Below are 22248 nucleotides of genomic sequence, written 5' to 3'. Positions count from 1 at the left end.
GAACCTATACGCTACATATTGTAAACTCTACAGAAATGTTTAATCCTTCCAGCATAATTTTTTTTTAAATTGGTAATGCTTAAAACACTTTTGTCCAATATGACGCACACCGCAGTATATTTAATTTACTGCAGTCGTAACCATCAGCAGTCAGTACTTTGATCCACTTCAGTTTAATCTATTTCTTCAGTTTAATCTATTTTGGGATATCTGTAGGTTGCCACATTGGAAAACGTCCCAAAGTCTTAATTCAAACATGCATTAGCAGAGCCAATAAGTCTCGCCTATGCAAGAGCGGTTGGCTTTGCCAATGTGTTTTAGCCATGTTGTGCACCTGAGTGGCTGCTGTACAGATTGGCTAAAAGAGACGTAGAGGAGAGTTTCATGGAGTGCCGTAGAGTTGAGTGGCATACTGTATAGCGGCACAGAGTGCAGTGCCATGGAATTCAGCGGCGCAGAGTGCAGCAGCATTGGATTCGGTGCAGAGTGAAGGGCCATTGAACGCAGAGAGTAGCTGCATTGAGTGCAGCGGCATTGAATTCAGCGGAGCAGAGTGCAGCAGCATTGAATTCAGCAGAGCAGAGTGCAGCAGCATTGAATTCAGCGACGCAGAACAGTGTCAGAATGCTTCGGTGTAGGGTTTAATAGAGTGGTGTGGAGCATAGTGATGCAGAGCAGAGTGCAGTTGTGTAGAGTGCATTGGTATAGACTGAAGTGGTGTAGAGTGGTGCAGGGTAGAGTGCACTTGCATAGAGTGTAATGGTGTAAAGTGGTGTAGAGTGCAGTGTCAGAGTGAAGTAGTGCAGAGTGGATTAGAGTGGCGTACAGTGCAGAGGCATAGAGTGGAGTGTTGCAGAGTAAAGTGTACTGGCATAGAGTGCAGTGGCGTAGAGTGGAGTTTTGCAGAGTAGATTGGTGTGGCCTACACGAGAGGGGTGTAGAGTGCAGTAGTGTAGAGGGGTACAGGGTAGAGTGCCGGGGCGTCGAGCAAAGAGAGTGGTGTCGAATAAAGTACAGTAGTAGGGAGTGGCGTAGAGCGGAGTATGTATGGTATGGTAGTGCATTGCCATTACAGACAGCACATTTTCAATTGAAATGACCATTACATTTACACAGACATACCGTTCTCCTAATAAAACTATACAGTGCGCAAATGAAAATGTGTGGAAATTGCATCACCTCGTGTAATGATTTGTTTTGTCCATAATAAACACACTTCAGATATAACAAAAAACGTGCTTCATTTGCGTTATAATTCTGATATATTGTGAAATACTCCTAGTTAATTTACATGTTGTTGAGTGCTAGAAAAAAAAACTTTTCTACCCCCAGTATCCAACAAGATTGTCACATACATCCTCTCACCTTGAAGTCGGAGAAAGATAATCAAGCATGCGCCATTCGGAAGTCAGAGCCTGACATTTGACCTTGGTCTTTGAATGCATAGCAAATATGACAATATAAGAATAAGATTTAAAGGACGGTTTACGGAAAAAGAGTCTGTGGAAGAATACAGTAAACACTTTAGGAAAAGACAGGGAGGAACTGAACCTGGAGAGCCTAAAGCAAATAAAGCCAGCAAATAGAAAGCCAGAAAATGTGAGTTACAAGCCACAAACCCAATGATAATCAACAGGACGAATGCATTCCTAACCCAACTTTCTTAAAGTCCCCAAACAGTATTTAGCATTAGCTATGACCTAAAGAACGATGCATCTTTCTGATCCTTGAAAGTACCTTTAAAGCACAATGGGAAACATACACAGACAGATGTATTGCAAGAGGAGGAAGGGTTATGCACAGAGGTTAGAGGATGAATGGTTCCACCACATTGACCCACTGTCATGTCTGTGACCCAATGAGTACTCAGGCCCAAATTTCCTCTAGGGCCAAAATAAATCTTGGTGCTTTCTTGTAATTTTAACTAGATATATCTGGAAAGGATCCGTCTAAATAGAAAGATGGAGGCAAGTGGTTGTTCCCGTTTCTATGGAAGGCTTGGGACAATTTTCAACTGGAAAACCTTGAGACATGTTTGGACATACAGGGGACATGAATGTTCCGGATTTAAATGACTGGTAAATCTCTGTTCCCTGGACATCAGCCACCTGATCCTCAACTTTGCACAAACAACGGGCTGCCATCACAGTCGCGGTAAATGTCAGTCTAAATAGAGCTTAACAAAAGGAATGTAAGAAAAACCAATGCAATAAGTGCTGTTCATTATTTGTTTTTCCATTCTAAGAAAAAAATGCTTATTTCTAATAAGAAGACTTTCACCACTTGCAAAATCAAGAAGCACAAGAGGAGAGGTGTGTGAAGAGAAAATCAGTAGAACACCTCTTCACTCAGCTCGGATGCACAAACTTGCTCTCAAAGATAGCAAATACTAGCCATATAGAACTAACGTAAGAAAGCAGCAGAGTGCTGTACGCAGTCAAAAGAAAGGAAAAAGTCAACATGTGATTGGAGCGGTAGCTGGTTTCTGGGCGAAGATGTGGATTGTAACCCATCACAATGTGAGCTTTTATTGATGCTACCGAGCTGTACCTCTTATTCATAAGAGAAGAGGCCCCTGATATTACATATACTGCATTTGTTCTGTGTGTGTTGATATTGTCAATACTGCTACCTGCACTAGATCCAAGATGAAATCCGAGGGTGGTAATGCACTCTATGCTCTTTTAGGCAACCTTGCGACTTCATTAAACAATCAACTGTAGTATATTTTGAGAGCACTGTAAAAAGCAAGTTCCCATTTGTATACTTTTGATGCATCACAAGATGGGCACTGGTGTACCTGTAGGAGAAAATGATGCAGTGTGACTTCCAGCTCCGCTATCCGATGAGCTGGATCTTGATCATCATCATGTATCTCAAGGTCCTCCTCTGGAATAGTATCCCACTTCCCACGGTGAGCTGCCAAGAGGTGCACCAGCTCATATTGTCCGGGTAGGGCCAGACACAAACAGGTCTGTTTCCCATGCTTGAAACGAATGCGTCGCCGTTTGCACTGCTGAGGGCCATCATGCTGAGTAGTCGGTAGGAGCTGGTCCCCCAAAAGTGTGTTCAAGACTCGACAGCGAGCAGCACAGTTTTGTCCCAAGATAAGGAGGCATGGGTTGCAGTGCACCTTCAGCTTACGGTAATCCTCGTGGCTGGGGAAGGACATGCAGCTCAGCTGACCTAAAGGAGAAAATGGATGGACAAGAATTAGTATACCCAACTTGATTTAGCACGTGATAGATGTTTAATAACTGATAAGCATCCGAAATGTACAGACAATTAACATATCCTTTCGATAACATACGTGGTCAGGTTCAATGAGGGTCAAAAGACGCAAGGTACTGCCTCATCTCAGACTACACAGCCAAACTACAACTTCTATAATCATCCCTTGTGGAAACTTTAATTGAAGCATTCGGGATTCTGGACTACACGTCAACAGGAATCTTCTCCAGAGAAAAATAAGTAGATGGTCAAAGACTTACATGCCAGCAACTGGATCTAGTAAAAACCATTCACAAAAATCAACTTCAAACTCCTTCATGGGCAAGTACTTTGTCTCAGTCTGAGTTTTTTCTGAATGGACTGCCTGTTTGTGCTTGGTCTGTTGCTGGAAGTCGGACTCACCAAATCTTAAAGATAGTCTCCATATCATAGCAGTCATCTAACTATACCGCTAATCCAGACCATCAGTGCAGTATGGTAGAGCTGCCTGCGGCTAGCAACTTAAACGTTAGGAATTGGAAAATCCCTGGTCAACTTTTTTGTCACACATGCAGTTCAGAAAAGGAAAGAAAACAGTAAAATAAAAAACTGGATTTAAGAAGCCAAAACAGAAGTTCATTTTTACTCCTATTAGTGACGGTGGCTGAATAAAAAGGATTAATTTACTTCGAAACAATGCTTTATGAAAGCCAAACTCTGCTCAGTTGTGAATGGCAGGCACCCAGATAAGAGAATCAACATAATCTGCTTTATCAACTGCCTGTGCAAAAAGAAGATCCCTTTTCTATGATAAAGTACTGCTGAATACATGCCCGCCCGCAGGAGTGGGGGACGGGGGGGGGGGGGAGGACTAAATCTGAGTGTATGCGAACATTTGTTAAGTCAGCTCGTTATAAGACAGCAGATCAACTCTAAACAGAGATAACAACCATGCTGCCATGACATTAGATCAGAATATGTACTTTTCTGACAAACAAGAAAACAGATCTTTGAATCTGAAACCTCACAAGCTAGATAGTCAAGCAGTCAAGTGCAACAGAAGAGCGTGTGCATCTTAAGCAGCAGCTCCTGGGGAGGACACCAATTAGCTGCTTTGTACGCTACTGAAATCTTCAATGCTCCCAGCACATCAACTCATTTTCTAGCCAGCAAACTGCAAGACATCCCCACCCCTTACAATACTGTTCAAGATCAAAGTCTGCTTATTGCATTTTCGCTTTACAAAAACAAATTCATTCATACACTGCTAAGGTAATATATACCATACAATAAATTACGATAGTCGAGACAATATACTCCCGGGCTTTAAAATTTGGAATTTTGAGAAAAAACACCATAGTCTTGAAAATGACCACATTTCTTAAGTTCTCGTTCTGATGCACATAATTTAATAACTAATGTTATGTTATGTTAATTTCGATTTATATAGCGCCAAATCACCGACAGGTCTCTTAGCGCTTGCTTTGGGAACCCGTCCTGGCTTTCCCTGCAAGATAACCCCTACTGGGCATCCCCAAGGTGAAGACCAGGCATCCCATCGCGGTAGGGCCGTAGTGGAGATTAAGCAAGCTATTGCCCAGAGTTGCAGAGTGTGAACCCATGATTCGAGTAGGCACCGAGGCGAGAATTATCAAGTCCGTGGACATTTTGAGCTCAAGACCCTGCCGCGTCGGGAATTGAACCCTGGTCCCGGGTCTGACCTCTGCATCAGGGTCTGCCTCCTCTAAGCAGTGAGCCACACTTCTCCACAGACCAGATTTTTCAAAAAGTAAGGGTTTCCAATATCGACAGTACAGCTACTTTAAAAGGGATACCACAACATAGGAATTACCTTTTGCTCAAAAAGAACACCGAATGTACCTAAACCTTGGTTCCATTGAGCAGGATACAAATGCCACACTACTGTCAGAGGCAGTAAATAATTAAAATATCAAGATGTGACAAGATCCACCATGAAAATAAGCAAACAAGGTTTCAAATTTGGTTCTTGAGATAACACTCATGAACAAAATTATATTGCAAGTACAACAAGTGACTGTTTTCTTGACATTGAATTCTATTTTCCTTGGCAAACCCATCAAGAAACATTTAAACAGCTCACCTTTAAAACTAAACCCAACCAAACAGCTTTAGAGATATAGTATAAAAATTATCTGTAGGAGCAATTGTCTACAACCACCCAAACGTCAGTGGCATTGGAGCATGTGGGAGGCCAGTCCAAATGTTAACATACATAACAAAATTAAGAGGTCGATACATGACGCTTTTGTCAAAATGCAAAAAGTAATTTATTCTAAGATTGGAAGAAAAGAAAGAAAAAACACCTAGGCATCTGCTTAAGTGCCGGGGGCTGATTGGTGCACTATAAAAATTAGGCATGACATGATAAACAGGTTCAACAAAGGAGGTCAACAACCATCAAGTGCATATGGAGTAAAAGGATATAGAGTGAAACTGGGAGGAAGGGAAAAAAAAACGACGGGACAAAAAAACTAAAACCATCATCAAATATATCATTCAAGATTAGTGAACCAGTGAATCTACATCTGTAAGGAATTGGGTTATGACTTTTAGGGGCGGCGGGGGGTGGGGGGGGAACGCGGGGGGTTTGGGGAGATAAGTACCCATCTTAAATAATGTTCACAATGCTTGTCAGGGTGAAACCTCAAAGTCACTAGATCGACCTGAGCTCAACCACCTGGTAGATATGGCACAGAGCAGACCGTCTTAACATAGGCGGAAGCCGGGAGCTGGCGGTACTAGTGAAATCTTTTCACATTGCTTTTAAAACCGTAAATTCTTGTGTGGTGTCACTTACTTGTGTTTTTTAAAATACTGCTCTCCTAAACGTGCAATCTTTGCTTGTAGCGCATAGCTGATCTTGAAAGCTGTCGCGCCTTCTTCTCACTCCCTAAGCGGCCGCCATCAGCCCAGGATTGCGTGCTGACCACGCCCCCGTTTAGGCTACGCCCCCTATCTGACTACATATTCGCTGAAATCTAGCGTCTGACAGAAAACTCCTGACCCAGTCCTGAGGCGGAAGCCGGGAGCTGGCGGTACTAGTGAAATCTTTTCACATTGCTTTTAAAACCGTAAATTCTTGTGTGGTGTCACTTACTTGTGTTTTTTAAAATACTGCTCTCCTAAACGTGCAATCTTTGCTTGTAGCGCACAGCTGATCTTGAAAGCTGTTGCGCCTTCTTCTCACTCCCTAAGCGGCCGCCATCAGCCCAGGCGTGCACGCTGACCACGCCCCCGTTTAGGACACGCCCCCTTTTATTGCTAGAAATGTGCATGCACAGGAAGCGCGTTACAAAAAACAATTTGATGGACAGAATGTAGATCAACGTCTTACATTCACCCCAGTACAAGGATCTGGGCCTAAATCCATCGTTTTTTGCACTCCACACCACCCTGGGTCAGATAATGGCTTTATGCAAATCAGCTCTGACCCTGTGCCCCATGGGAACAGTCCAGTCCGAACTACAACAGCCATATCTTTCCCAGACCGGAATCAAGCATCCGAGGACCGGACCGGTTTCGAGGTAACACCTCTCATCAGCCCGGCTAGCTTGACTCCAGTGGTGTGGAGGCTCTGGGACCCACATCTGAGCTACCCCAGCACACTCAGGGAGAAAATTACAAAAAAACACAGGAAGCGCAGCGGACGAGCGCAGCGGGAGCGCCGTTTGCGCGCCGAAGGCGCGCCTAAGGCAAGCCCGTCTGCGCCAAGACCGCGACAGGCGCAGGAAACTCTGCCCAAACCACCACGCACATCAGGTACCTTCCCAGCGACCTCCACCTACTGCGGGGTAACAACTACTGCTCTTGCAAACTTGACTTGTCAAATCTCTCCGGCTCGTTCTGCTGCAAGTACTGCCGCTGGTCCTCCACTATAAACCCAGCCCACTCCTCCACCCCCCTACCCCTCCCCAAGGATTCCTTGCCGCCCTTCAATGGTGGTTTGATCAACGCCCGGTCTATGTGTAAGCATAGCCAAGACATACACGACCTCATCCTAGACTCTGATCTTGACTGTCTTATGATCACAGAAACCTGGCTAACGGAAGACAGCAACCCGGATATAGCCATTGCCCTCCCCCAGGGTTATTCCTTCTTTAGACAAGACAGACTGAAAGGAAGAGGCGGAGGAGTTGCAATTATACTGAAAAATACCTTCACCTGTCATACGTTTAATTTAGACCCCTTAACAGACACAGAAGGCATGGGCTTCTCTATTAAACTCAGTCAATCCTTCTTCTCAGGTGGTTTGATCTACCGTCCACCCGGAAATGCTTCCAAGTTCCTAGACTCCCTGAGCGACTCTCTGGGACACTTCTTACTCCGTTACCCACATTTTACTCTTCTTGGGGATTTTAATCTACACCTCGAGTCCCTATCTGACTCGCAAACCAATAGTTTTCTACAGACCCTCAAAATGTTCAATCTTCAACAAAGTGTCACTTTGCCTACTCATTTACTAGGACACACCCTCGACGGTGTCTGCACTAATTTCCCCTCACTCACTACCCTACCCCCTCTCCCCCAGATATGGACAGATTCAGGAGGATCAGTGGCAGTGATCCTCCTGGATCTAAGCGCAGCCTTCGACACAGTCAACCACCGTGTCCTTCTGCATAGACTGGCGGATGCAGGACTTACTGGGACGGCACTCAGTTGGATTGAATCCTTCCTTACAGGGCGCACGTTCCAAGTGTGGGACGACAATCATCACTCATCCACCCTCCCACTCACAAGCGGTGTCCCTCAGGGCTCCTCCCTGAGCCCGACGCTTTTTAATGTATACATGGCCCCTCTTGAGGACGTGGTAACACCATTTAACATAAAAATGGTAAGCTATGCTGACGACACTCAGCTGGTCGTCTCCCTGTCCCAACTGATCGACCACCCAGAAAACCTGACCAATTGTCTAACAGGAATCCACAACTGGATGAATAATTCATCATTAAAACTAAATGGGTCAAAGACGGAGGTGATGCTCCTAGGAAAACAATGGACGACCATCCCTCCAGCACTCTGGCCCGACGTGTTCGGGGAAATCCCCCCCCCCGAAACGTGAAATTAAGACACTCTGTGTGTGGCTCGAACCAGAGCTTACTATGAAAACACAAGCAACCAAAACTTCGGGCACCTGCTTCGGGCTCATGCGCACGACCCGCAAGATTCTCCCCTTACTGCCACCTACTTCCAGGAAACTACTCATACAGGGACTAGTACTGTCCCGCCTGGACTACAGCAATTTGGTCTACCTTGGAGCCCCTGAGGCCACCCTAACGAAGCTCCAGCGGACACAGAATGCAAGGGCGCCTGCTCACCAACATCCCCTCCAGAATGTCCGCCAAGCCGGCCCTCAAAGCTCTGCACTGGCTCCCTGTGCGCCAAAGGGTGCAATTCAAAGCGATGTGCACGACACATAAGCTGATCAACGGATCTGGTCCGGCGATCCTCAGCAAAATGATCACCCCCTACACAGCAACCAGATCCCTACGATCCTAGAATGAGAACCTGGCCAGCATTCCTAGATTCAAAAGAATTCGCACAGGAGGACGACAATTTTCCGTTCAAGCAGCTGCCGGATGGAACGCTCTTCCCCGCTCCCTCAGACTTGAACCCAACTACCTGGCATTTCGCAAGAAATTAAAGACACATCTATTTCCTAAATAGAGTCCCCTATAAGTGTCTCTCCCCTCTCCCTACCCCTCAACAGGATCACAACTCTTATAGCGCGGGGATGCCCTTGGGTCACCAGGCGCTTTAGAAATCGTTATCAAATCAAAAATCAAATCATGGCCTGATCCCATTCCATATTATAATTGCACAACCGCAAACCGTCAATAAAACAAATCCTCATCGTGACAACTCCGTCAACTGGAAAACAGTCCACGAAAACCTAACTTCTAACCCCATCCTTCAATCCCAGTCCCCCACTGGTAACATCGAACTTGACGCAAACCTCTTCCATAATTGGATTTCTCAAGAAATTAAAAACCGGAACCCTACCAATCGTCTCTGCAGAACTCTTAAAAAAACCAAAACCAACGCCCCATGGTTCACCCCTGCCTTAGCTACCGCTCACCTACTGTGCAGGAAAGCTGAGCGAAAATGGCGCAGAACATACGACAATGACGACCGTCTCTTATATCCAACAAAGGAAAAACTACTTTTCTAACATTAAATCTGCTAAGAAAATTTTCTACGTCAACACCATTAAAGAAGCGAGTCAGAAACAAAAAACCTTGTTCTCAATAGTAAAATCGTTTACCCAGCCCAAAGCACTTCAACCCGAAATCCCCCCATCCCAAGATTTTTGCGACAAAATATCAGACTACTTCGAAGAAAAAAATCGCCTCCATCCAAATTAATTTCCCCCCTCCACAAACACCTCAAGGGGCTCCTATTCCGGATCTACTAAAACCCCTAGCTGGTAGTCTTAAAAATTTCACCCCTGTCACTCTGGCTCAAACCAGAGAAGTTATCCTATCATGTAAGTCTGGTTCCCCTTCCGACCCCTGTCCTCCCAAGATTCTCCACCAACTCAGACGTGGTGAATCCTATCATTAACGACATAGTCAATACGTCACTTAGCACCGGATCTGTCCCTCGCTTATGGAAAAAGGGTATAGTCAAACCTCTCATGAAGAAGGCTAACAAATCCCCGGCGGACCTCACCAATCTCCGCCCGATCACTCTTCTCCCGGCTCTGGGAAAAATAACCGAACAGTTGGTCTACAGAGAACTCAAACTTTATCTGGAAGCTCATAATATACTCCACCCGCAACAATCTGGTTTCCGTCCCAAACACTCAACCGAAACAGCTCTGATTGAATTGTCAGATACAATAAAAACGCTGCAAGACCAGAGGAAGAAAGCTATTCTCATACTTCGACCTCACAGCAGCATTCGACACCATATCCCACTCAATCCTGATCAACAGATTGAGGGACATAGGGATTTCAGATACAGCCCTATCATGGATAAAATCATTCCTTACCGACAGGTTCCAAACTGTCGCCCTTGGCCCTTTCCATTCCAAAGAGAAAAAGGTCTCCTCCGGAGTACCTCAAGGGTCCATCCCGAGTCCCCTCCTTTTTAATATTTACCTCATCCCACTCCTATCCCTTATTGAATCATTCGGCATACCGGTAACATCGTATGCCGATGATACGCAGCTGATCGTACCCCTAGAGGATAACTCAACCAAAGCTGAGCTCAATCTCAAAAACTGTTTAACAGCGGTCTTCCACTGGATGGACACTAATCATCTCAGATGTAACTCTAGCAAAACAGAGATCCTCCCCATCAGAAAGAACACCTCCTTCTGCCCAGCCCTCTGGTGGCCGGATAAATCTGTTGCCCCTCCCCAGACCGTAACAACAGCTAGGAACCTCGGTGTACTATTAGACTCAGATTTATCATTCGACCAGCACGCCAGGAATGTTGCCGGCAGATGCTTTGGTATAATAAAATCACTAAGAAAGTTCTTCGACTTTCTTCCACTGGACGCCAGGAAAACAGTAACAGTAGCCCTCATAATCTCACGCCTAGATTACTGTAACGGCCTCTTGGCGGGGACAAAAAGTCCACACTGACCAAACTTCAAAGTGTTCTTCACACGGCTGCCCGATTGGTCCTAAAATTGCCCCGAAAATCATCTGTTTCCGCAGCCCTAAGATCCCTGCATTGGCTCCCCCTCCATAAAAGAATACTTTTCAAAATACTTACCATCGCCTTTCGGGCGTTCAACACTACTGGTCCAAAATATCTAACCAGACGCTTCCCCCACTACAACCCGAGTCGATCTCTCCGTTCTGCCCAGGACAACCTCATGTCCCCCGCCAGGTACAACTTGAAGACGAAAGGTGGAAAAACTTTAAGCTTCCTGGCCATTAAAGCCTGGAACAGCATGCCCAAACACTTGAGACAACAGGCCCTTGAGAAACCTTTCAGAAAACTTCTAAAGACTTGGATCTTTAACCTCCCCGACGACTGGACAAAAGCTGCCATCTAGCCTCCTTCTGCCACCACGACTGGGCCTTCAGGAATTTCAGGGCCATGATGCTCCCTCCGGAGCGAACGCTGCGCTTTAGAAATATCCCCTCAAATATCAAATAGGGCAATGTGTTAAGATTTTATGCAGTACCAAATTATCAATAGTCAAAATGCTAAACTAAAATCTCCAAAATAATCATAAAAATAGAGTACAATTAAAATTTAATAAACAAAAAAGAACCAAATGACAAAAATCCACTAAGGGAAGCCTGAGATATAAAATTGTAATTAGAAATAGCGCCAAGAAGCACAAAGTCCCAATGATAGCCAATGGTTGTGGTAGAGCCGGCCTATGCACAATTTGAGGCCACAGAAGTATACTTTTAAAGCCCCCAAAGACCTCAGGGTCTTAGAGACTCGCTGTGTGTCAAGCAGAGTCTAGTCAAGGTGCCACTAGCCAGCTGGGTAGGTGCAGGAAAAGGCTTCTAGTAGATGGTTTCTTCTCTGTAGCTTTCATGGGAGGTCAGCCTTATGAACTTAGAGTCCATTTCATTGTCCCGGGTACAAGACAGAGCAGGTCAGGTACTCTGGATAAATTACCTGGCTACCTCTACATTTTATCCTCTTTTACCCACAACATACTCCATAGCTCTTAGTGTGCAGACAGCAGGTCCAGTCCTCTTGTGCTCTTTCTTAGGTCCAGGAGCGTTCTGAAGTGTGTGCCTGAAGATGCATCATTTATGCCTGGCACAAGCTAAGGGGTGGGAATGACCTCTGTGGTCACCCTAACCAATGAGGTAGAGTTCCCAGGACTGAGCCAACCCACTTTGGGAATTTTCAAGATGACCAAAATCTTCAACCATACTAAACTTGGCTCAGAGGGCTGGGGGTGTAGGGTGTGTGGTGTGTACAAAGCTAATACCTACTTCCCTTCCACATCCAGCATTGAAATCCAATTTGAGGCAGGGCTTGTACCCACACCAACCTCAGAGACATAAATACGGAAGAATTAAAGCGGAGTTCTTAGCAACCAGAAAGTGGTTACACAAACTGTTTTGGCATCCCTTTTCCCTCCTTTGCGCCCTGGTCTCTGGAAGCAGAGACCACCTCTGTTCAAGAATAGCAGATCATGAAATCCTGGTGGAAAGTTCAGATTAGGAGTGAGTGGTCAAGGTGGATAGGTCAGTGGTTGGTTTAGTTAGTCAAACCAAGCCTTGCCAGTTGGATATTTGTGTGCTATAGTATTTAAGAGCTCTTGGGACTTAGGCCTGCGAAATGGGGGAAACCACAGCAAGTGCCGGAGAGCAATGAGGGAAGGAGATTCCTTTACAACTAGCCAAGGCTTTGTTGCCGGGCTCTATCCACTCAAGAGCCGGACAAAGCTCTGTATCTTAGGGTGTTATATCTAGGAATCCCAGACCACCCTCAAGTGGCTTTATGAAGAGGAATGGTCATGCAACTCTGGGCTTCTTGTTCACTTACACAAACTGCAGAGGATGAGATTCAGTTTCCTTAGGTACATTTCTGGGAAATGTTACTGAGAGTTTTCCCCCACATAACACAGGGAAGAAAATTAATGTTAGTGCTGTGGATAAAGCTAAATCAGAATAAATCCAACCAGGCCCTTCTATATAGGTCCATAAAGTGTATCCAACAGGACTGAAACTTTGCTGCGATATAGGGCAGATCAAACGTTGTGAACCTAGACACCAATATAGAGTAGCAGGCCTTCCTTGTTTTGGAAGCTGTCCCCAACTAGATAGGGGCATGAGGTGTGATTTGGATCAGCTATTCCCATTCGGGATGATTTGGAAAAGTTGATCTTGAATCCCAATACTTTAGAAGAAAAGCTATCTCTGCAACCATGGGTGGTAGAGAGATGGCAGGATCAATTATTAAACAAAACGTAATCTACAAAGATGGCATGTCTATGTCTCACACTGTCATGAAGCCATTAATTAACTGGTTACCCTCATTATGGAGCTGCTTTTGTAAAGAATAATTGATAAAGACAAGCGGCAACAAGGGGCACCCATGCCTCATGCCCCCTTACGATGGATTTGATGTGATAATTCACCATTAATCCGAACGAGTGCACTAAGCTGTTTAAAATTGATAAAGGAGGTTAAGGTTGGACCTATAGATGTTCTGGCTAGATCCTTAGAAACTAAACACCAACCACCAACCCACCCAATCGAAGGCCTTCACATCCATCTAGAAAAGGTCCACCGGCATTGGCAAGTGGATAAGCTATACTATCAGATGTGTAATTTGCACTAGCCTGTCATCCACACATGAATGCTGCCTGAAGTGGGGAGACCAGGACGGCCAAAAAACGGATGTGATTTAGTGACCAGAATCTTGGTTAAGATTGGAGTCATTGTTAAGAGCACCAATGGGGCAGTATGAAAAGCTTAATTTAGTCTTTTCCAAGTTTATGAAGGACTGCACTAGAGGTCTCCTTTGTATGTGTAACCCTCTCCACCGCACCCATATTGGTATAGAGTTTTAAGGGAACGAAAAAGGAACTCAAGAATGCTTTCCAAAATATTATTAAAAACTATCAGGGGCCTATTCCAAGGACATGCCATAAAATGTTAGCTTTACTTCTAATGGGGAAAGTAGTTGTTACAACTCCGGGATAATTTCCCAAGGTAAAACAGGAGGTGAATAGTGCTCAAAATAGGAATCTTGCCAGTCAGGGTGCATCACCTCAATCAATCAGTTGTTTATAGAGCGCGCTTCTCACCTGTGAGGGTCTTAAGGCGCTGGGAGGGGTGGGGGTGGCAGATCCCTGTATTCCTGCGTTGTGGAATCTGGCGGCTAGTGTGAGATGTGAGACTGTGTCGAAAGCTGCAGAGGGGTCTAGGGAAGAGGAGGGCTGCGGTGTGTCCCTGGTCTAGCAGCATGCGGATGTGGTCGGTGGCGGCGAGGAGGGCGTACTCTTTGCTGTGGAAGCCAGACTAGGATGTGTCTAGGATGGAGTCTTCTTAAACGAAGGCGGTCAGCTGGGCGTTCACAAGTCTTTCGGTTACTGGGGCTACGAAGGGGAGGAGAGAGTGGGCCAGTAGTGGTGCTGTTTTCTGTTGGCTCGCTGAAGTGGTCGTTAAGGGACTTGATCTTCAGGTGGAAGGAGCTGAGGTTGTCGCAGAGTTCCTGGGAGGGGGTGAAGTCAGTGGCTTCGCAGGTGTGTTTAGCAAACTGCTGAATGACGTTGAACAGTTCCTTGACGTTGGATGCGTTGGTCTTGACTTGGTCTCGGATGATGGTCCTTTTGTTGTGCTTTATACGCTGGTGGAAGTCCTTCAGGGCGCTCTTCTTGTTCCGTGCTTCCGTTGTCTTCTGGCTCCTCCAGGTGTCTGCAGGCAAGTCTGGCTTCTTGTAGTTCTGTGGTGAACTTGGCGGCCCTCAGAGGGCGTTTGGCAGTGCGGCAGAGAGGGGCCAGCTCATCGGCGACCCAGCGGTGGAATTCCCTGGCTGCAGAGTTGGTGTCGGTTGCGGCCTGGGAGGGTGGGGGGGGGGGGGTCTTGGAAGAGGGGGGTGGGGGGGGAGTTTAGGTGCTCCTCAGTGACCGTGCCCCAGTTCCGTCGCGGCGGGCGTGGGGCCGGCTTGGGTGCGCTCCACCCCACACCCCCTTCTCCCTCTGATCTCTGGCCACTACCTCGAACTTGGATGGGAAGACCTTCCTCTCCAGGAAGGTCACCCCTTTTGTTTTGTTGGCAGAGTGCAAGTGAAATTTTGTCTGGTACTAGCACAATCGAGGTTTTGTGCCATCATGGCACAGAAAGTTTCTTCCCAGTAACATAACAACCCCAATATCTTTGCCATGAACCCCTTTAGGATTGCACAGCATCTCACTCGAACGTCCAGGATCTGGACATTAACGGGGACCAGCCGTAAGTCAACTGCCATTGAGAGTTGGGTAAAGCATGGTTCCGCAAAAATAATTTTTGCTATTTCACGAAAGTGCAAAAGACATGAGAAATGTTAAGTATTTATGTGCCAAATTACCAAACAAAAGAGTTAACTTTCCTCAAGTCTAATCTCTAAAATGTGAATTTTAACAAAAATTCACAAAACGCTAGTACACAACATAGGGGCCCTGCTATTTAGTATTCTTAATAGGGGGCGGGGGCAAGGTAGAAGTAGTCAAGGTACAACATGGGTGGGGGGGGGGGGGGGTGTACTTTTCATATCAGATGCCCATATTTCAAGAAGGCAAACGATCTACTAAAGCTACATGTTTTCATTCCACAGACAATGCCATGCTGACAGCCTCCTGCAAAAAAGCCTTTCATTCAGTCCTAGCACATGTATACATACGTTATGGCATGCTCTACAGAGAGGATAACAGACCTATGGAATGTGATGTAGAGCATGAGTACCTGATGTTTTGTACTTGATAAGCCTACTAATAGTCCATCCGGCACTCTTGTTTCAATATTATTGCTCGAGTATTTCTCTTCACTTTTTTTGCGTGCTGCTCCCACCTAGTGTTTTGTCTGGAAACACTGTTCTGGTACTTTGGTTAGGGGAAATCGGTGTTACCGCTTTCAAAGTTGGTGTGCACTGTAATACATAGACCTTGGAGGTCTTACTCCATTTTGTTCTTTTTCAATAAAGAATTCTCCAAATTGAAGTAGTTTCAAACCATAGTGTGCGTTTATTGATTTTCTCTCTTTTCATTCTTCGAAACATTCGTTTTCTGATTCTCACATCATAATTCACATTTTATATCCACCCAATGCATTTCGGGTCATAATGGACCTTCATCAGGGGTCTAAATGAAAACAAATAAGGAAATCTTATGAGCCGTCCGGCCTGATAATATAACACAAGGTGCGTTGCATTTAAATTATTAACATACTCAACCCAATACTACTGCTGATACAAAACTCATAACTGTAAACGTGATATCTCGCATTCATGGCCTACTGAGATCTCTGCCCAATGATTAAAACATGAATCAAACATGACCAGTGCTATAAAACCCATGGTTGAGCGAGAAACTTAACTATAAAAGCTCATTCATTTTTGCATGACGCTATGTTAAGCTGCTGAGGTTACAAATGACTGTCCAGTACGAATCACTCCGACACTTGTGAATACCAACTCTAATGTCTAAACTCTGACGCTTAATTCAAAAAAAGCTAGCATTTTGCTCATGTAAAGAGGCATGATTGCAGCGCGCTGGGTTTTTGGCACATAACGCTAAATATCAGGTTAATGCGAAGACATTTTACTTACTAAAATGCAAAATTCCCACGTGTCGCGTTCGTTAACCAATAGATTCCCGGCTAACTGGCCCTAGAGCCCTGAAACTTAAATACGCGCTCTGATTTGCTTAGATTGCGATCACGTGAAAAATAAAATTCGGACAGCATTGAATGTATTAAATGCGCATATTGTCCCTCAAGTGTATTTCTTCATTCAAAACCATTTATCTAGTTAAAATCTAGATAAAATCACGCTGGATTCTATTAAACACATCCTCACTGGCAAAATAATGTTTTTGAGTTGGCATGAATCAGTCGAAGCTTAAATGCTGTTAATTCACAATTAAACGTTCTGAAGTTTGTACAAACCAAAAATAAACTAATTAACAAAACAACAATACTTCTGGTCACATATAGATATTCTGAATAACAGTTTTGGTTGGCCATCTTGGAATGGGTTGAAGGGGCCACAGTTGAACACAGGAAACCAAAGTCCACTATCCTAAACATTAATTATAGAAAACACGATAATTCAATCCTATCATTTAAACCCTGTGGTTGCAAGCTGTCCATTTTGCGGATCCAAAAATATTCAGCTCTTAATCTCTGTTTATGCGAGTAACTGTCCGGTTGAGGTTTGATTACTTCTAGTATGGTGAATCTTAACTGTGAGATGTTATGGCCCGCTTCTGTCCAGTGTGTTGCTATTGTTGATTTTTGTTTTTTTTTACGAATATTGCTCTTGTGTTCCGTTATTCTTACTTTAATGTTTCGCTCAGTCTGTCTCACATATAATTTACCACATGGACACTTTATTCCATAAATAACACCTTTGGTATCACAAGTGCTGGTGTGTTGTAGTGGAATCTTTTTCCCTGTCATAGGGGGAGTGAACATTTGACCTACCATTACATTATTGCAATGTGTACAGTTTTCACATTTTCGCATTCCTCAATGTTTTGTGATTGTGCTTTTTAACTGTTGCTTTTTTAATAGTTCATTCAGATTTTTAGATCTGTTGTAAGCAAATAATATTAGAGTCATGACAATGAGTAGAGAATCATTGTTTAAGAAAAAAGAAAAAAAAAAAACACTTCACAAAAGACAGTATGTGTGTTAAAATACTCCATGCAAACAACACAAATAACTAACATCATGAGAAGACATTGGCCCTTAATTACTCAAGAACCTGACCTGCAACCGTTATTCGCTGATAAAATAACATTTGCTTACCATACTAGAAGTAATCAAACCACAACCGGACAGTGACTCGCATAAACAGAGATTAAGAGCTGAATATTTTTGGATCCGCAAAATGGACAGCTTGCAACCACAGGGTTTAAATGATAGGATTGAATTATCGTGTTTTCTATAATTAATGTTTAGGATAGTGTTTGGTTTCCTGTGTTCAACTGTGGCCCCTTTAACCCATTCCAAGATGGCCGACCAAAACTAATTCATAATATCTATATGTGACCAGAAGTATTGTTGTTTTGTTAATTCGTTTATTTTTTGGTTTGTACAAACTTCAGAACGTTTAATTGTGAATTAACAGCATTTAAGCTTCGACTGGTTCATGCCAACTCGAAAACATTATTTTGCCAGTGAGGATGTGTTTAAAAGAAACCAGCGTGATTTTATCTAGATTTCATCTAGATAAATGGTTTTGAATGAAGAAATACACTTGTGAGGGACAATATGCACATTTAATACATTCAATGCTGTCCGAATTTTATTTTTCACCGCGATCACAATCTAAGCAAATCAGAGCGCGTATTTAAGTTTCAGGGCTCTAGGGCCAGTTAGCCGGGAATCTATTGGTTAACGAACGCGACACGTTGGAATTGTGCATTTTTTTCGTAAGTAAAATGTCCTCGTGTTAACCTGATATTTAGCGTTTTGTGCCAAAAACCCAGCGCGCTGAAATCATGCCTCTTTGAAATGGGAGAAAGGGGATGATGGTTGCGTGTGAAGCATTCTATCATAGTTGCAGATGGCAAATTCCTACCCACTGTGGGAGGAAAGAGACTTTACCGTTGCGTCTCTTAAGGCACCACAGGAAGAAAGTGAGCCCCAAATCACATCTCGGAAGGCAAGAGCCCCTTCACACGTCCTTGGCGAATGGTGTAGTATGCCCCCTAGACAAATCGGCTGGTGGGAGGAGGCCCACGTGACTGGGGACACGTGCAACCAGAGAGCTCGCTCTTAAAGTGCTGCACGCTCCGTTTGGAAAAATGACACCTCAATAATAACAGTGTGATAAGACATCCCATGCACACCTCGGGGGAAGAGTACTTCCAGTTACTCATCTAGAGTGAGTGGGCTTCTGTACTCTCCCGAGGACATCGTCACTCCCACCTCTGCAAAAGAAACACTGTACATGCGCTGTACGGCATCAGCGAGAACCAGAACACACCTAGGGTGAGATTATACCCGCATAGAGCTTTGGAGGGAACCTGTACATACTCCGTCATGGCACACTTCTGGGTGAGCGCTCTCCAGACACACCCATAGAACGATGATGAGGCACCCAGCCACATAACAGAGGCCGCGAAGCATCTCGACACACCTGTGGGAGTGGCCCAAGGAGGGAGTGCTTCCGGCAGTGCTGTTGTAGATGACTCTAGTAAATAGTCCCGATTTCATGCCCTTATGTGGTTATATCAAATCATACCCTTATATAGGCATAAGAATCATACCCATATTAAGACATAGCCAATGCAGTCCAAATACGGCAAGGCTACTCCCATAGACTCCTAGAAAGCACAACGCGTTCTTAAACAAACCAAGCCTCCAGCAGCCAGGGAATTCCCCCTGCTTCTGTATTGATTGGTCCTAGAACTCCTGGAGTCCTGAAAGAACTGAGAGTTCTTAGTGACGTCTTATGTCCAACCTTACGTCAAACTCTGCACCTTCCAGGTATAAATATACCAGCATCTGCCTAAAGCAACACACGGTGGTTTGGAGCAGATCGGCTATCTACTTGCCCGACGCCCTGGTGATGAGAGTGCCGAAGGAAGCCGACCCTCCCTGCTGATGCACTGAGAGAGACGCGGTCTTTTCTCCTGCCGAGAAATCCAGCTCTAGTGTTTCCCTGTCACCCTCGCGGGTTGCTTGGAGATAGAGTCCTGAGAAAGAGATACAAGACCTCCTTCATTCTATAACCAAGGTACGGAGCCGATTAGACCCATAGAGAATTCTTGGCAAAAACTCATCTACTCCTTCCCTGTACTAGACTTAGGTACACCGGGTTAGGCGTATCTTAGAAACGCCAGTTGAGTACGTTTAGTCATTATTTTATCATAGTATGTATTTTATCTATTTTAAGTATCTTATGGCTTAGAAACGATATAAATGCTTTTACGGTATTATTTCATAATACTCATTTTACTGTACGCACTTTACTTTATGACAAGTATTGCAATTGTGAAATTCACTTCTCTTGCATGAGAAAGTAGACTGCTCAATAAATAACCACTTTATTGAAAACGCCGTCTCTCTATTTCTCTGCACTCCTGGTGAAACTAAGCATGCACGATTGACTGAGTGAAATAGCTATCTATTGTTTCCGCGACTCTGGAGATATACTCCTTATTCTGGGGGAGCAAAGTTGTCATGTTTATGCAGTTGTCAGAAACTATTCCCTTCTTGTCTATTCAGGAAATTTAACACCTTCTTGTTTACTCAAGAAAGTTTCTAATGACCTCTGAGCTAGCTGGCATTTCATAATGAAGTCTAACATATTCAATAGAGACCTAGTCGACCTCAGTCCTACGTCTACACTGTCGTTTATGTTATTCCAATGCGCAGAGCCTATTGCGCAGAGCCTATTGGGAATATAGGAACTACACTACACTGTAAATGGGCAGGGACCAAGTGCCTGCATTTATTCAGTTTGAAATGGAAAGGACCTTTACTTCCCAGCACTGCTGCAATACATTTAATGAGAGCGCCGGCACTTCTCAGGGCAAGCAAGTACTTTAAGTAGCTAGTACCTGCACTTTTACTTTTCCATTTAAAGCAATGGTTTCCGGGGACATTTGTTCCCCTTTTGTCTACCCCTCAACAGTACCCCAATTACAATAACCAGCACCATTCCTCTTTTTGACTTGTCTCTCTACAGCAGGATGTTTGCACACCTACATCTAGCGAGCTAATACTTTCCAGGACCGTTTTATATTGGGACCCACCAACCATGACTTTGAACCTCATTATTTATTTCCACATCCACTCTGACAGTGCCTTGCTTGCTCTGTGTTTTGGCAACAGAAGTATGACCTGTAAAGCCACTGACTTCGATAATTGGGAGGAAAGTAGTTGCTTGGATAAGGCTGGCAACTTCGAAGACCTGTTGCCCTTAGCTGTGATGAAAATCTCCAATAATGAAATACTGAGGCTTCACGAATGCTATTAGTTTTCTGAAAAGGGTGGTGAAAAAGTCTACTACTGCACATGTAAGCACCACTTTTATTCTATAGAGCAGTGGTTCCTTGTTATAAATGCATGTAGAAGTGAATATGAGTTTCTGCTGGGTGACGCAGTGTTCACTCTTCTGTCCACTTAGACACAGACCGGCCAGTAACACTTTGTGTATGAGATTACTACATCATGTTTGTGGCTATGTGCGTGTGTATGCGTGGGGGATGTGTGCGCGGGGGATGTGCGGGGCTCTGTGTGCGCGGGGCTCTGTGTGCGCGGGGCTCTGTGGGTGCGGGGCTCTGTGGGTGCGGGGCTCTGTGGGTGCGTGTGTGTGTGGCATTTGCGAGAGATTAAACTATTGGCATTGTAAATGACAATGCCATTTATCGGTTTTCAAAACCAACACAAAAATAAAAACATTGTCATTTATAATGCCAATTGCTCTGACTTTTGCAAAGGCGAGACCGTTGCATTGTAAATGCTTGGTATTGTAGGTCCTTATCCAAGAGACCAAACGCGACAAAATACAAATTCTTACATGTATAACATACAGAACATATTTTCCAATTAGGACCCTACATGCAGTAGGCTTTGAACAAAAGCAACATAAATAAAAACGCAGTCTTACCACCAAAGGAAACAAGCATTTGCAATGCAATAGGTCTCGCATTAGGAAAGTTTGACCTATTGGTATTGTAAATGACAAATTTATTCATGTGTTGTTTTGAAAATAGCGAAATTTATAGCTTTGTCATTTACAATACCAATAGTTTTAACTTTCGCAAATGTGACATCTATAGCATCTGTAATCCAATGTGTTGTATTTACGTGATTTAGATGTATTGATATTACAAATAGCAATGGCTTTTAATTTTTTAATAATTAATACTTAAATAAAAGTTATTGTAATTTATAATGGCAATAGCTTAAACTTTTGTAAATAACTTTTGTATATAACTTTTGTTCAGTGTATTTTATTGTGACGAAAATCCAAGAACATAAGTGAAATATGAACATCTTTTTGTGACATTTGTAATAAAGCTTGAAACATTGAGAGAACATATTTGAACCAATTGTTGTTGAATGGTTGCACAGATTGATGCTGTGGTGGCGCTGGGGGATGTTGTGGTGGCGTTCAGTGATGCTGTGGTGAAGCGTAAGATAGAGTGAGGGCGATAAGATAGAGTGAGGGCGATAAGATGGATAGATAAAGGGCGATAGGTAGATTCACCACATACATAAATGGATATCTAGTACTAGATAAAACAGGGCACTATTTACACACCGAAATCTGACCACTGACAGATCACTGCACAGAAAGGCCAAACACCCCCACGTGCATAAATTTCCAAAGCCACATAAAAATGCGACA

The 22248-nt window shown here is 44.1% G+C and overlaps 1 protein-coding gene across 2 annotated transcripts in view; it reads right to left on the bottom strand.

Annotated features, from left to right (window-relative positions):
• The window catches only part of DSTYK (dual serine/threonine and tyrosine protein kinase), a 422611-nt gene that overhangs the window by 340987 nt on the left and 59376 nt on the right, over nt 1-22248 (bottom strand). For both annotated transcript variants that reach the window (XM_086923449.1, XM_086923448.1), the window contains exon 2: nt 2801-3186. In XM_086923449.1, coding sequence (XP_086779575.1) covers nt 2801-3186 — 386 coding nt within the window. The remainder of the gene's footprint in view (nt 1-2800; nt 3187-22248) is intronic.

The sequence above is a fragment of the Lissotriton vulgaris genome, chromosome 5 (assembly GCF_964263255.1).
Source record: "Lissotriton vulgaris chromosome 5, aLisVul1.2, whole genome shotgun sequence".
Classification (NCBI taxonomy): Eukaryota; Metazoa; Chordata; class Amphibia; order Caudata; family Salamandridae; genus Lissotriton; species Lissotriton vulgaris.
The sequence above is the reverse complement of the archived record's forward strand: the minus strand, read 5'-3'. Positions and strand labels throughout refer to the sequence as shown.